Source organism: Hipposideros armiger, unplaced genomic scaffold (genome assembly GCF_001890085.2).
Source record: "Hipposideros armiger isolate ML-2016 unplaced genomic scaffold, ASM189008v1 scaffold_792, whole genome shotgun sequence".
Classification (NCBI taxonomy): Eukaryota; Metazoa; Chordata; class Mammalia; order Chiroptera; family Hipposideridae; genus Hipposideros; species Hipposideros armiger.
The window spans coordinates 388,500-403,358 of NW_017732142.1; the positions used below are offsets into that span (position 1 = coordinate 388,500).

At 34.5% G+C, this 14,859-nt stretch overlaps 1 protein-coding gene across 1 annotated transcript in view; it reads left to right on the forward strand.

The window, feature by feature from the left end:
• The window catches only part of NUDCD1 (NudC domain containing 1), a 65,767-nt gene extending 62,027 nt beyond the window's left edge, over positions 1–3,740 (forward strand). The window contains exons 9-10 of the mRNA XM_019628466.1: positions 908–1,067; positions 3,118–3,740. Coding sequence (XP_019484011.1) covers positions 908–1,067; positions 3,118–3,410 — 453 coding nt within the window. The 3' untranslated portion in view covers positions 3,411–3,740. The remainder of the gene's footprint in view (positions 1–907; positions 1,068–3,117) is intronic.
• Positions 3,741–14,859: the final 11,119 nt, after the last annotated feature.

The window sequence follows — 14,859 nt, forward strand, 5'->3', positions numbered from 1 at the left end:
ACTCACGGCAGCCCAACTCCAGGTTGAGCTGTTGTTCAGCATCTTAGCTGTAGAGGGCAGTGTCACTGGCCCTCATGTGGGATCCGAACCAGGGCCCTCTGGCGTCCCAAGCCAGCTCTTAACCAACGTGCCACTCAGCCGGCCCTGAAAATAACCTTTCTAATAAAGAAGGTTATCACTGCAACCTACTTCCATTGAAAGAACTATTTCTGTAGATGGAATCCAGTTATAAAATCATCTCAACTTGATGATTTTATATTAAAATGAATTCTTTTAGTTATCAATATTGCAATAAAATTAATGTAATAAACATTCTTGACATTAATATTGTAATTAAACAGTACAGCAAAGTAAATAATTTGGGTACAGATCTGAGTTTGGATTTCAGCTGTGTGATTTTTTCTGTGTAGCCTAGAGTAACTTACTCCAGCTCTCCGAGTATGTCCTTTCAGAATGTGCTCATAAATCCTAGTAGCTATCATTGTTCTTGGTAATTATTGTTACAAGTTAGCATTTGTAAACTTCATATTTGTATTCTGAGGTTTAAAAAATATTCTGCTTATGAAATTAGTGCTTTATATCATGTTGTAAACTAGTTACTAACAGATGAGAGGTAATACACTATAGTTGTTAAGAGTATGGACTCTTGGTTCAAATGTCAGTTCCAGGACTTATACCAGGCTGACCTGGGGTAAGTTACATAAGTGCCCTGTGCATCACTTTCCTTGGCTTTAAAATGGGGGTAACAATAGCACATTTCTCCCAGGGCATGATGAAGAGTTAATCCCATTAAGTGTATGAAAAGTTTAGTTGCTGACATAAAGCGTTGTGTGTCGGTTTTTGTCATCGTTATTATTTTTAACAATCTGTTGAGTAAAATACTATTTTCTGTCACTTTTCATTCCAGGTGAATCTTGGAAGCAATCAGTACCTGTTCTCCGTCGTGGTGGATCCTAATGAGATGCCCTGCTTCTGTCTGCGCCATGATGTGGATGCCCTGCTCTGGCAGCCACACTCCAGCAAACGAGACGATATGTGGGAGCACATCGCCACTTTCAATGCCTTAGGTACAAAGCAAGCTCTTTGACAGCATTGATCATTATATCAAACATTACAGTCATCATTTTTTAAAAAGTTTATTCCTTTTTTCTTTTTAAAAAATGTGAGCTGTCCTAACTACATTTGGATTGATTTGTGCTATAATTTGGTTGGTTGTACTATAGTTGATGAGTGTTAGTATTTTTGGAACAGTAGAACTGATCTGTTTTTATGCTTGTACAGAAGATCGATGGAGAATAGAAATCAGAGTGATTATTTAACCACTTGAATCATTCTAATCAATCATTTGTTTATTCCAATTAAGCTATATGATATTAGAATATGAACAAGGCATTTGACAGTACCCTACATGGAACTCATTTTCAGGTTTCTTCAGAGTAATTTTCAGAAACATCATAGAATTGCTCTCAGATAATGCATAGATAATGCATACTAGGAGACATCTTTCATGGGACTTAAGTGCAAAGAAAGCCATTATAATGAAAACACTTAGGAGAAATGGTAATAAGGAGAAATAAAATGTATTCTGTAGGATGAAAGGGAAATTACCAGGTTTAAATCGAGGGCTTGAAAAATTTTAAACTACATAATTGTAGACTTATATAATAAGTGATTTTATATCAAAATACATTAGTGTGGTGTAGGAGAAACTTTTTACATGAATTAGCCACCATTGTTGCTTTATGGAAAGGTTATTTTAAACCAGCAGCAGAAGTAAAATTATGCATTTTGATGGCTATATGTGCACAGCCCTAATTGTAGAGATTTGTCAATTATCCCTTAGAGTGAATAATATAGGCTGTTAAACTCGTTCATTCAGACTCCAAATGGACTTTTATGACCCAAAATCAAGTTTAATTGAGTAATTTAACTGCATAATTTCTAGTCTCTACTATAATTCCTATTTTTTAAATTTTCTATCTTTTTTTAGTAAGAGGAAACTCTATCACAATTTTCATATGCTCAGGTCTTCCAAATCCCCTAGTATAGAAGAATTATGTTATGCTTGAGTTTACGTTAAATTAACATTACATTAGATATGTAGTCTTGAGATACTGTATACGTTATTTTGTCAAGGTTAGCCTGGAGAACTAATTCTAAGCTGCTCAAATAGGTATCTACATCTTCTTTTTCCTTTTCAAACCCTGCTTAATATTATAAAAACAGTATTGATCTGCCTGTTCTCAGTGGTTCCTTTGCTCATTCGTTGTTTCATGAAGACTCAATTTACTTTAGTGTTAGGTTTTTTTATCTCACTTATTATAGCATTCAGTAACCATGTCCCAATCTGAAAACCCTAATTTATATATCGGAACATAAATGCTTTTTTAATCTGTAAAGATAATTTTTTTAAAAAGATAGGATTAATATTTTTTTTCAAAGTTTAATTAGTTTTCAAGGGATGGACTAATGAATATTTTAATATTAGATACTTGAATTTTCTTTTGAGCTTGAAGTGGTCTCAGGGTTCTACTTCTGGGAGCAGAAGTACAACAAAATCCAGTTACAGTGTTGGTATTGGTATATGAAAATACCACTAACATTACAGAAATATTGAGAACATATTGTTCATATTAGTGCCTTCAGGAACAGGGCCTGCGTTATGAACTTGCTGCTGAAACAACTTGATGGTGGTAGCCTGTAAACATTTTCCCATTTGTTTGTTAGAAAAAAATAAAAAAGATTCTATAATAATACGTCTGTGATTTATGAATCTATTATTAAATTGGCACTTAAAATATTTTGGTAGGTTTTTAATGTTTTAGATTTTAGATTTTTAGTGTTTACATTTTTCATGGAAATTATCTGGTGCTATATTTTGCTTTTCTTGAAGAGATGAAACCCTCTCTATTTTGTTCCTTAGGAAATAAAGCATCACTTTTCACCAGATGAGAGAGAGTAATTGTGGCCAATCATTAATGGTTTATTTATTTATGGTATACATTTTATTTAGGCATTTTAATTTGTAGTAAAATTTTGAAATAGTAGATGTTAAATCACAGTTTTCTCCTGTTGAATATATAATTTTTCTTTTGTTTATCTCATATTTCTTGGCAGGCTATGTGCAAGCATCAAAGAGAGACAAAAAATTTTTTGCCTGTTCTCCAAATTACTCCTATGCTGCCCTCTGTGAGTGCCTGCGTCGAGTGTTCATCTATCGTCAGCCCACTCCCATGTCCACTGTACTGTACAACAGAAAGGAAGGCAGGCAAGTAGGGCAGGTTGCTAAGCAGCAAGTAGCAAGCTTAGAAACCAATGAGCCTATTTTAGGTTTTCAAGCTACAAATGAGAGGTTATTTGTTCTGACTACCAAAAACCTCTTTTTAATAAAGGTAAAAAACGAGAATTAGTTACTCCAACATGTTGACTTCTCAGTACTGGGAAGTATCAGTGGTAGCTGGAAGGCTGGGCAGTTATGCTATTACCTGTTAAGTTTTAAATATGTTAAATAAAATTATCTTGTATGATTTTTTTATTTTTTAAGGGATATTGGAAATATATTCAAGAGATTATAATTCTATAAAAGCTACAAAATGAAACTGCAAATTTAGAGAATATTGGCTTCTGTAAAAAACAAAGTATTAGCAAGTGTAATTATTTTTTAAAAACAGGCTATAATCTCATCTTTTATATGAAAAATGTACAATTCAGTGTTTAAAAATAAAAATATTTATCATGTACTCTGTGTTCATTGATATAGTTTCTACATTCTGTACCTCTAGTCTAGAATGTATAGGGTAATAGTTAAAATGTTGATTCTTGTAAATAATTAAATGAACTGAATAGCTGAGGTAGAAGGGGAAATACAACAGGAGTACAACAGGTCTAATATTGTTAAAGTTTGCTGAGAGACCTAAGTGTTTTTTCAATTAACTATAGTTTATTTAATTTTTATCCATTTATTCTTCCGTAGACATAGACAAAGAGATACTAAGGTTCTACAAATTGTAGCCCTTATCCATTGCTGCATAATAAACCACCCCAAAACTTAGTGGTTTAAAGCAAGGATGTTTTATAATTTCTCACTCAATGACTTGACTGTCTCTGTTCCACATGGCGTCTCATCCTCCAGTAGACTAGACTGTGTGTTTCTTCCCATGAAAGAGAAAACATTCCAAGAGGGGAAGTCCTAATAGATAAGACCTTATTAAGCCTATACGTCATCATATTTGGTCAAATTCCATTCTATAAGTCTAGAGTCAGTGTGAGGGGACATACATAAGGATACACATAGAAAATATGATTCATTGGGGTCATTAATGTAACAGTCTACCACACAAATTATAATTTGTCCTTATAGTTCTCCTTATATTTCTACAGTTAAGAAAAAAGAATCCTGTTTATACATTAAATTTATTTTTGCCATGAATAGTTTCTCATATTATTTCCTTGGATTTCTTTTGGTGTGCATTTACACAGAAAATGGTTTACTTTTTATACCAAAAAAGGTACACTTCTTATATAAACCTCAAGTTGAATTTTATATTTTAATAGAGGAGTTGAGACCTTAATATAAGAGGTAGAAATAAAGAAAAGAGATATAAGATAGAAATACTTGTTCCTCACAGTATCACTTGCCTATTTTTGCAAGTGTTTGGCTGAATTAAATTTTAACAAAAGAAGGAAAAACAAGTTTAAGAGATAGCAAAGGGGGAGGGGGCGGGAAAGTGAGAATTACCTGCATATTCTAAACACTATGTCAGAATGTAACCTCCTAGAGAGACGTATTGTGATGCTAAATAAAAACTTGGGGAAAGTCCTGAGACTGGTAATGACATTTGGAGTCCTAATAGTACTTTTAGTATTGGGAAATTAACTAGATATCAAACATCATGAGGTAATGAACATAGGAGAAAGAAATGTATGGGTGAACCAAAAAACAAAAACATGGTTATTTCCAGAACTTTTTTAGTGTCATTGTAAAACTTAGTAAAACAAAAGTTATTTAGACAGTAAACTATTAAAAGACTATATTATATAACAGTAGATTTAAATTTTTTTAAAAATTTGCCTCAAAGATCATAAATATCCTCTTAGGGAGTATAAGAAAAATGTGGATTAATGTGGCTTCTTAACCATATGGCAATGTATATAAGCAAATTTCCATATATAGTAATTTTTTTCCTTGTACATATGATTTTTAATACAATTAATGTTTAATTGAAAACTACTAGGTTAATTAGTCCTAAATATTGTTGCATATTGATCTATGTTAAGAGAGTAATAGGTCTAGAGCAGTGATTCCAAGCCGTGTTTTCTTGAAATGTTTCAAGGATTCCACATTTAACTCAGTTTAAACAATGTTCTAAATTTTTCATAATAATAAACACATTTAAATGAGGTATATACTACAAATGCTATACAATGTAGTACCTTGTATTTTTGTTTATTTTGATCATAAATTATAAGCGGGAATTTATGATAGTAATAAAGATAAGTACTTTGTGTTTTTCATATTAGAGTCATTTAACAATAGTCATTATTTCAACATAATTAGTAAGCATCACCTACATACCATAACATGATGTTTTCATTAAGAATAATGTAGTGCCAAGAAGAAGAGACAAAGAACTTATATTCTACTGATTTCCAAGTAAAATTTCCCTTTGAGGAAAAAAAGTGGGAAGGAAGTAGAGTGGTGGTTCTACTATTAGAAAGAAGTTTAACCAAGAATGAAACCCATGTACTATCAAGCAGAAGAGTTGCAATGGGAAGAGTCAGAAACAAGAGAGTTCAAGAAATTAAGCACAGAAATACACAATATCATATGGAACTACTATGGACAATTGTACACCAACAAATTTGACAACATAGAAGAAATGAATAAAGTCTACCGAGACTGAATCATGAAAGAATAGAAAATCTGGACAGACCAGTTACTAGTAAGGATATTTATTCAATAATTAAAAACTCCCAAGAAATAAATGTCCAGGACCAGAGAGCTTCACTAGTGAATTCTACCAAACATTTAAAGAATTAATACCAACCTTTCTCAAACTTTTCCAAAAAACAAGAGAGAAGGAAACACTTCCAACTTATTTGACAAGGCCAGCATTACCCTGATACCAGAACTAGACGAAGCTGCCACGAAAGAAAGAGAAGAGAAAAAAGAAAAAATTACAGGCCAATATCCCTGATGAACATAGATGCAAAAATCCTCAACGAAATATTTATCAAATCAAATTTAACAATACATTAAAAAGATCATACACCATGATCAAGTGGGATTTATTCCAGAGATGTAAGGATAGTTCAACATCTGCAAATCCATCAATGTGATAGACCACATTAATAAAGTGAAGCATAAAAATCATATGATCATCTCAGTAGATGCAGAAAAACCATTTGACAAAATTTAATATCCATTTATGATAAAAACTCTCAAAAAAGTAGGTATAGAGGGAATGTACCTCAGTAAAGCCCACAACTAACATCATACTAAAGGGTGAAAAGTTGAAAGCTTTTCCTCTGGGGATAAGGATGCCCACTCTTGCCACTTTTTTTCAGCAAAATCATAGAAGTTCTAGCCAAAGCAATTAGGCAAAAAGGAAAAGAAAAGGCATCCAAATTGGAAAGGAAGAAGTAAAGCTGTCACTATTTTCAGATGACATGATTTATATAGAGAAGATCCTTAAGACCACACACAAAAAAAATCCTGGTAGAATTAATAAATAAATTTAGTAAACTTGTGGTACACAAAATCAATATACAAAAGTCTGTCCTGTTTCTATACACTAATAACTATCAGAGAAATTAACAAAATAATCTCATTTACAGCTATATAAAAAATAAAGTGTCTAGGAATAAATTTAAAGAGGTGAAAGACCTGTACACTATAAGATTGAGTAAAGAAATTGAAGAAGACAAAAATAAAGGCAAAGGCATTCCATGCTCAGAAAATTAATATTGTTAAATTGTCCATACAACTCAAAGCAATCTACAGATTAGTGTAATCCCTATTAAAATTCCAATGGCATTTTCCACAGAAATATAATAAACTACCCTAAAATTTATATGGAACCACAAAAGACTACAAATAGCCAAAGCAAACTTGATAAAGAACAAAGCTGGAGACATCAGACTCCCTCATTTCAAACTATATTACAAAGTTACAGTGTTCAAAACCAGTATGGTATTGGCTAAAAACACATAAATCAGTGAAACAGATGCAGATCCCAGAAATAAACTCACCCATATATATGCTCAGTTAATCTACAACAAGGAGCCAAGAGTATACAATGGGGAAAGGATAGTCTCTTCGATAAATTGTGCTGGGAATACTGGACAGCCATATACAAAGAATGAGACTCCACCACTGTCTTATGCCATACACAATAATTAACTCAAAATGGATTAAAAACTTGAATATAAGACCTGAAACCCTAAAACTCCTAAAAGAAAACATAGGCAGTAAGCTCCTTGACATCAGTCTTTGCAATAATTTTTTTGGATCTGACACCAAAAGCAAAGAACAAAAGCAAAAAATAAACAAGTGGAACTACATCAAACAAAAACTTCTGCACAGCAAAGGAACCCATCAACAAACAAAAAGACAACCTACTGAAGAGGAGATGATATTTGCAAATGATACGTCCATAAGGGATTAATACTCAAAATATTTAAGAACTCAATACAACTCAATTGTATAAAAAGTTTGATTGAAAAATGATCTGAATGGACATTTTTCAACAGAAGATAAACAGATGACCAACAGGTGCATGAAAAGATCTTGAATATCACAAATCATGGAAATGCAAATCAAAATCACAATGAGTTATCACCTCACACATTTTTAGAATGGTTATCATCAGAAACACAAGAAATAAGTGTTAGCGAGGATATGGACAAAAGGAAACGCTTGTGTACTGTTGAGTATGTAAACTGATACAGTCACTACAGAAAACATCATGGAGGTGCCTCAAATAATTAAAAATAGAGAACTACCATATGATCCAGCAATTCCAACTTCCGGATATTCGAAGAAAACAAAAACTGAAAAAGATTTATGCTCCCCCATGTTTATTGCAGTGTAATTTACAATAGCCAAGATATAGAAACAATCTTAAGTGTTCATTGATCGATGAATGGATAAAGAAATTGTGGTATATATTTAGAATGGATTATTATTCATCCATAAAAATGGAGGCAATATTGCCATTTGGGACAATGGATGGACCTTGAGGGCCTTCTGCTAAGTGAAATAAATCAAAGAAAGACAAATACCTCATGACCTCACTTATATGTGGAATCTCAAAAAAAGTAAAACAAGAATAAAGAGCAGAATGGTGGTTGCCAGAGGCAGAGGGTACGAGATGGCAAAATGGGTGGGTGAGTGGGGGGGGGTTGCTCAAAAGGTACAATCTTTGAGTTATAAAATAAATCCTGGGGATATAATGAACGGTACGATGACTATAGTTAATACTGTGTTGCATATTTGAAAATTACTAAGAATAAATCTTAAAATTCCTCATCACAAGAAAAAGAACTGGAACTATGTATGGCGATGGATGTTAACTAGACTTATTGTGGTGATCATTTGTCCATATGTACTAATATTAAATTGTTATGTTGTACACTTGAAACTAATGGATATGTCAATTACAGAAAAAAAATGAGGGTGAAAAAGATAATGACACCAAGCTTAATATTTGAGTCACAGTTCAGCTGCCACATTAAAAAAAAAATGGGACCTGAAGGATGGCCCCAGGGGAGGGATAATGGCTGCTGGGGCAGGACTCCAATGGACCTTTTCCACATGAAACCAAACTCAGGAATCCACAGAGACTCCATCTCCCCTCTCTTTCTGACCCCAGGCCACCGGGAAGACAGGTCAGCAAAGTGCAGCGGCAAAAGTGAGTACTGGGCTGTGGTGTGAAGAAAAGGAAGTTGAAGGGCTTAGGGTGCTGCCTGTGAATGGGCACCATTTGCATGTAGTCGTTTTCCTGCCCACCTCTTCAGGGATTATTTCTTCCCCCTGCCCTCATACAGTCTCCATCCCCTGCTGCAAAGACAGCAAACTAGCTCGCTCTCTTGTTCTTCCTGAGAACCACTGCAAAGTCTCAAGTGATAACTAAGGGATCTCTGACCATTTTATATTCAAGGCCAGATACAGGTCCTAATGTGTAATAAACATTTAATAAATGTGTTAAATAACTGATTAAAAGGCAATGATGTAACAAAGTTAAATAATGCTTTGAAGTAATTACAACTCTCAAATTTTCACACAGAAGGGAAATTACAGGTTAAATCATTGCACAGGAATTTCTAACATTTTATTTCTGATCATAGAGATAAGAAAAAACAAACGGTGAGTTTATGTATGGCAAATAATATAAGTAATAAAACTAGTATTATATTAGTCATTGCTGATTACTGGAAGAATATTTTAATTTTTTTTTTTTTAGTCCTAAACATGTCTTAATGAACAAGTAAGAATAGTTGAGCTAGTAAAAATTAAACCTAGTGATGGGATGTTAAGAGTAATAAATGAATGAAAAGTAAGCCCTTCTAAAATTAGTATAAAACAATGAGCAAAACCAGCCAAGGTAAAAGGTAACCAACTAGATATGGAGATATATTATGAAGCAGTAATTAATTGAGGTAGTATAAGTGCATCAGTTAACTAAGATTTAATTTTTATTTATTTATTAGAAGAAAATATTTACAATCTCAAAGTTGAGAAGGGGGAAAGATTAATGAATTTTATCATCACAAAATGTAAAATTTATGACCTGTTCTATTAACAAATGGTAAAAGATAGACAGCAGACTGAGAGAAGATATTTGCCAGTGCATAATATATGAGGGTTAAAATCTAGACTGTAAAAAAGAACTATTCAGTAGTTTAAAAAGCAAAGAAATTACACAATAGAAAAACAGGCAAAAATATGAACGATCATAGGAAAAGAAGTAAAGATGTCCAACTGGCTTTTAAAAGATGCCTAGTGTCCTGGGTAATCAGAAAAAATGGTAAAAATGTAAGTTATAACATTAAATATTGGCTAGGGTATGGGGAAATGGGCGCGCCTGCACTGCTTGTGGGAGTGTGCATTGGTACTGAAGGGCACTCAGCAGCGTGTATTAAAATAATAAGTTCATTCTCTATAATCCCGGCAATACTATAAAAACACTCAACATGTACACAGGGAGATAAAATTATAAGTATACATTGTGGCAATGTTTAAAAATTTGGAGAAATGTAATCTAGGGGAATGACTAAATTGTAGCATTTTATATTAGAATGCTAAATGTATTAGTATTTATAAAATTTATGTTAAATCCCTCTTTATCGGCCTGAAAACTCCCTGACACTCATGTAATATTGTTTTCCTTTTCTCATGGAAAAAGATGGGGTTAAATTGTAACATATTGGCTATTTACAATAAGATTGGTGTGCTGTTTTCCAAGAAAATAAATACTTCTATAAGGAAGTTTCTTTGTTCATAAAGATATGTTTTTCTGCTGTTTAATGTATCTTAACACATAAGAGGAACTAATACCCCTTAGTGCTTCAAAAGAAATAAGAAAATTCAGATTGAAAAGTGCCTAAGTTACAAAGATTCTGCCATGGGAAGGAAATAAAAGAGCCAACGCTTTGCTCTGAACTGGCAACTTGGGCTTAAAAGCAAGCAAGCCATGTTTCAAGAGTGGTCTCTTGTGTGGGATCTGTTGCCAGCCACTCTGTCCAAGATTCAGTTCCATCTGTGCTTTCCTGCAGCAGAGCAGTCCAGGCATGTATCATGGCAACAGGAGAGCATCAGATCAATTGCGTGAGCATTTTTTCATTTTTCAAGAGCTTGCTTGTGTCACATTTTATGATATATTGCCCAAACCAAATTATATAACATCCTAGAATCAGTGGAGTACCCTGCAAAGTTACCTGTCAAACAATATGGATATGGGGAGGGGGAAGAATTGGAACAATGTTTGAAATGTATCCATGTATTTATACTATGTCCCACAAATATCATAGCTGTCTAACCTCCCCCAACCTCCCACTTCATGGCACGCAGAAAATAATATGGCACACTGGGGCAAAAGAATGAACCTGCTCTTGGCCTAAATGACCTTGGCCCAAGGGGCCAAGGGGCTTAACTATCAGGGCAAGTGGTAACCTATTTGTAGCATGCTGATACAAAGCCTATCATGTCCCGTGTGACAAGGGCTGGGGGACTCGAGGAGGAGCAGCGATGGGTTAAGAAATCACAAGAGTCAAAAGTAGAGTTTCTGTGGCCCAGGGGTCTGGTCACAGACGGAGAGAATGAGCCCTGATACTGGCAGGCGAATAACTTTTATTTACAACGGTAACAAAGAAGTCAATTTGACTATCTATACCCTGTTAATTGATTTGATTAGACCGGCAGCTGCTTCACCGAAATTTATTGTGATCTCAAAGCACTCAAAGCACGAGCTGTGCTTTCACACATAGGTATGATCCCCGGGATGGCCTCAGCATTCGGAGACCACCAGCTAAGGAAGTTTTACCAAGATTATTCCCTCGGGTCTCAGCATTCCAAGACACTTCCTTATGATTTCAAAGGATCAGTGTGCAGGAGCATTCAAGTTGGCAGCTGCAAGGTGACAAAAGCCTAAAGAGGTGTGTGCATACACTGAGACTGTCATTTATAGTTAAATTGGAGTGGGTATATTAATATCACACAAAGTCAAAATTTCAGAGCAAAGGCTAATACCAGGGATAAACAAGGTCATTTCATAATACAGGGTGTCAGTTATTCAAGAGGACATAATTCTAAATATGTCCCTAATAACGAAGCTTCAAAATATATGAAACAAAGACTGATAAAACTGCAAGAATAGACAAATCAACAATTACCGTTGGAGATTTGAATACCCTTCTTTCAATCATTGATGAAACAGGTAGAATATCAGCAAGGATATAACAGATTGAGATTAACACTATCGACTTGACATTTGTAGAACACACTACCCAACAACAGAATAACATTCTTAGTATTCTTGACCTTAAGACTAAACACTTAAAGGGCCAGCTGAGTGGCGCATTGGTTAAGAGCTGGCTTGGGATGCCAGAGGGCCCTGGTTCGGATCCCACATATGAGGGCCAGTGACACTGCCCTCTACAGCTAAGATGCTGAACAACAGCTCAACCTGGAGCTGGGCTGCCGTGAATCGCTGGCGATGGCGTAGGCTGCAGCCCCTGCTGCAGCAGGTTGCCATGGGCTACCGTGTGTAGCCAGCAGCCAGCGTGAGCGACCAGCAGCCGCTGTGAGCAGCCGTCCAGAAGCCAGCGACTGATCTGCCTCACCTGGGAAGAGCGCAATGATGGTGACAACTTGGGCCAGTGAAGCAACGTCCTTCACAACTAGACTGAAGAACAAAACGACAGCAACTTGTCTGTTCCCCTTCCCCGATTCCCCCAAAAAAGCTGTTCCCCTCCCCCAATTTCCCAATAAAAATCTTCAAAAAAAACCCCAAAAAACTAAACACTTAAGTGCAAACGTCATATTTATCAAGACAGACCATATTCTGAGCCAATAAACATCTCAATAAATCAAAAAATATTTCATACAAAGTATGTCCTCTAAGCAAGAATTGGAAATTACTATCAGAAAGATCTTTAGAAAATCATCAAATATTTAGAAAGTAAATATACTTCTAAATAGCATATCAAAGAAGAAATCAAATAGTAATTAGGAAATATTTAAAAATGAATGAAAATAACGAATTTTGTGATGCCTCTAAGTCAGTGTTTAAAGGGAAGTTTATAGCTCTAAAAGATTTTATTAAAAAAGATGAGAGATCTTAAATTAATGACCTTTGCTTCTATTTTAAGAAACTAGAAAAGGAAGAGCAAACTCAACCTAAATTGGCAAAAAAAAAAGTATATAATAAAGATTAGAGTAGAAATCAATGAAATAGGAAACAAAACATTCAAGAAAATCAATGTAACCAAATATTGTTTTTTAAAAAATACTGATAAAATTAATAAACCTTTAACCAAGCTGATCAGGAAAATGGGGAGATAAAAATTATCAAATTGCAGTGAGAGTGGTGAAATCACTACAAATTCTAAAAGCACTTAAAAAATAATATGGAAATATTATGAACAATTCTATACCAATAATTTGGACAACTTAGAAAATATAGACACATTCTTTAAAAAAAACAAGTGACCAAAGTTCAGTCAAGAATAGATAACTTGAATTGCTTTATATCTATTTTTAACTTGAATTGCTTTATATCTATTTTTAAAAAGAAAGTTATAGTTAAGAACCTTCCCACAAAAACTCACAGACCAGATGGCATGACAGGTGAATTCTTTCAAACATTTGAAGAAGAAATATCTTCCTTTTACACAAACTCTTCGGGAAAATTGATGAAGAGAATATGCCTGCTGTATTCTATGACCACAAAATTACCTTGATGCCAAAAACCAGGCAAAGATATTAAAATTAAACTATAGACCAATATCCTTCATAAACATGGATGCAACAATTCTTAGCACACTTTTAGCACATTAAAGGATACTATAAAGGAAATAAAAATAACAATACATCATGACCAGGTGGAGATTATCTGAGCAATGCAAGTTTGGTTTAACATTTAAAATAAAGCTCACTAAAATTTGCCATATCAACAGCCTAAAAAAATAAGTATAAGATCTTTTCAGTAGATGGAGGGAAAAGTCTTGGATACAATCCAGCATCCTTACTGAAAACTCACAGCAAACTAGAAATGAAAGAACTTTCTCAGTCTCATAAAAGGCCTGTACAGAAAACTACAGGTAACATCATACTTAATGATGAAAGACTAAATATCCTCTTCCCCTCCCACCCTTCCTCATAAGATCAGGGACAAGACAAGAATGTCTGCTCTCGCCACTTTAATTCAGCATTGTACTAGAGGTTCTAACCAGTACAATCAGGCAAGAAACATACATAAAAGGAATCCAGATTAGAACAGAAGAAGTAAAGCTGTCTTTATGCACAGGCAACATGATAATTTGTGTAGAAAATCCTTTTAAATTTATAGAAAATAAAAACAAACTACTTGAACTATAAGTGAGTTTATCAAAGTTGCAGGAAACAAAATCAATATACAAAATTAAATTGTATTTTGCAATGAACAACCAGAAACTGATATTGTAAAAAAATAGCACTGTGTTCATGAGTCATGAGAGTTGATATTGATTGGTAAGATGTCTCCCAAATTTATCTATAGATTTAATGCAATCAATAAATCTTAGCAGGCTTTTTTTTTTGTAGATTATTATATTGCAAAGGACCTAGAATACCAAAAAGAACAACAAAGAGGTCTTACTCCACCAGACTTTAAGGTTTATTATAAAGCTACAGTAATCAGGACAATGAATATGGTATCGGCATCAAGATAGACAAATTGAGCCATAGAACAGAATACAGTCCAGATATATGTACACATATATGCACATATAGCCAATTAACTTTAGACAAAATGTGAAGGTAATTCAGTGGGGAAGGGATAATCTTTTCAACAAATGGTGCTGAAACAATTGGATTTCCATTTTTACCTTTGTGGTAGACTGAATAATTGTTACCCGAAGATATTAGGTCCTAATCCCTGTAACCTGTAGATGTTACCTTATTAAGAAAAAGGGTCTTTGGGCCGGCCGAGTGGCGCGATGGTTAAGAGCTGGCTTGGGACGCCAGAGGGCCCCGGTTCGGATCCCACATATGAGGGCCAGTGATACTGCCCTCCACAGCTAAGATGCTGAACAACAGCTCAGCCGTGAGTTGCCGGTGATGGCGTAGGCTGCAGCCCCTGTGGCAGTGGGTTGCCATGG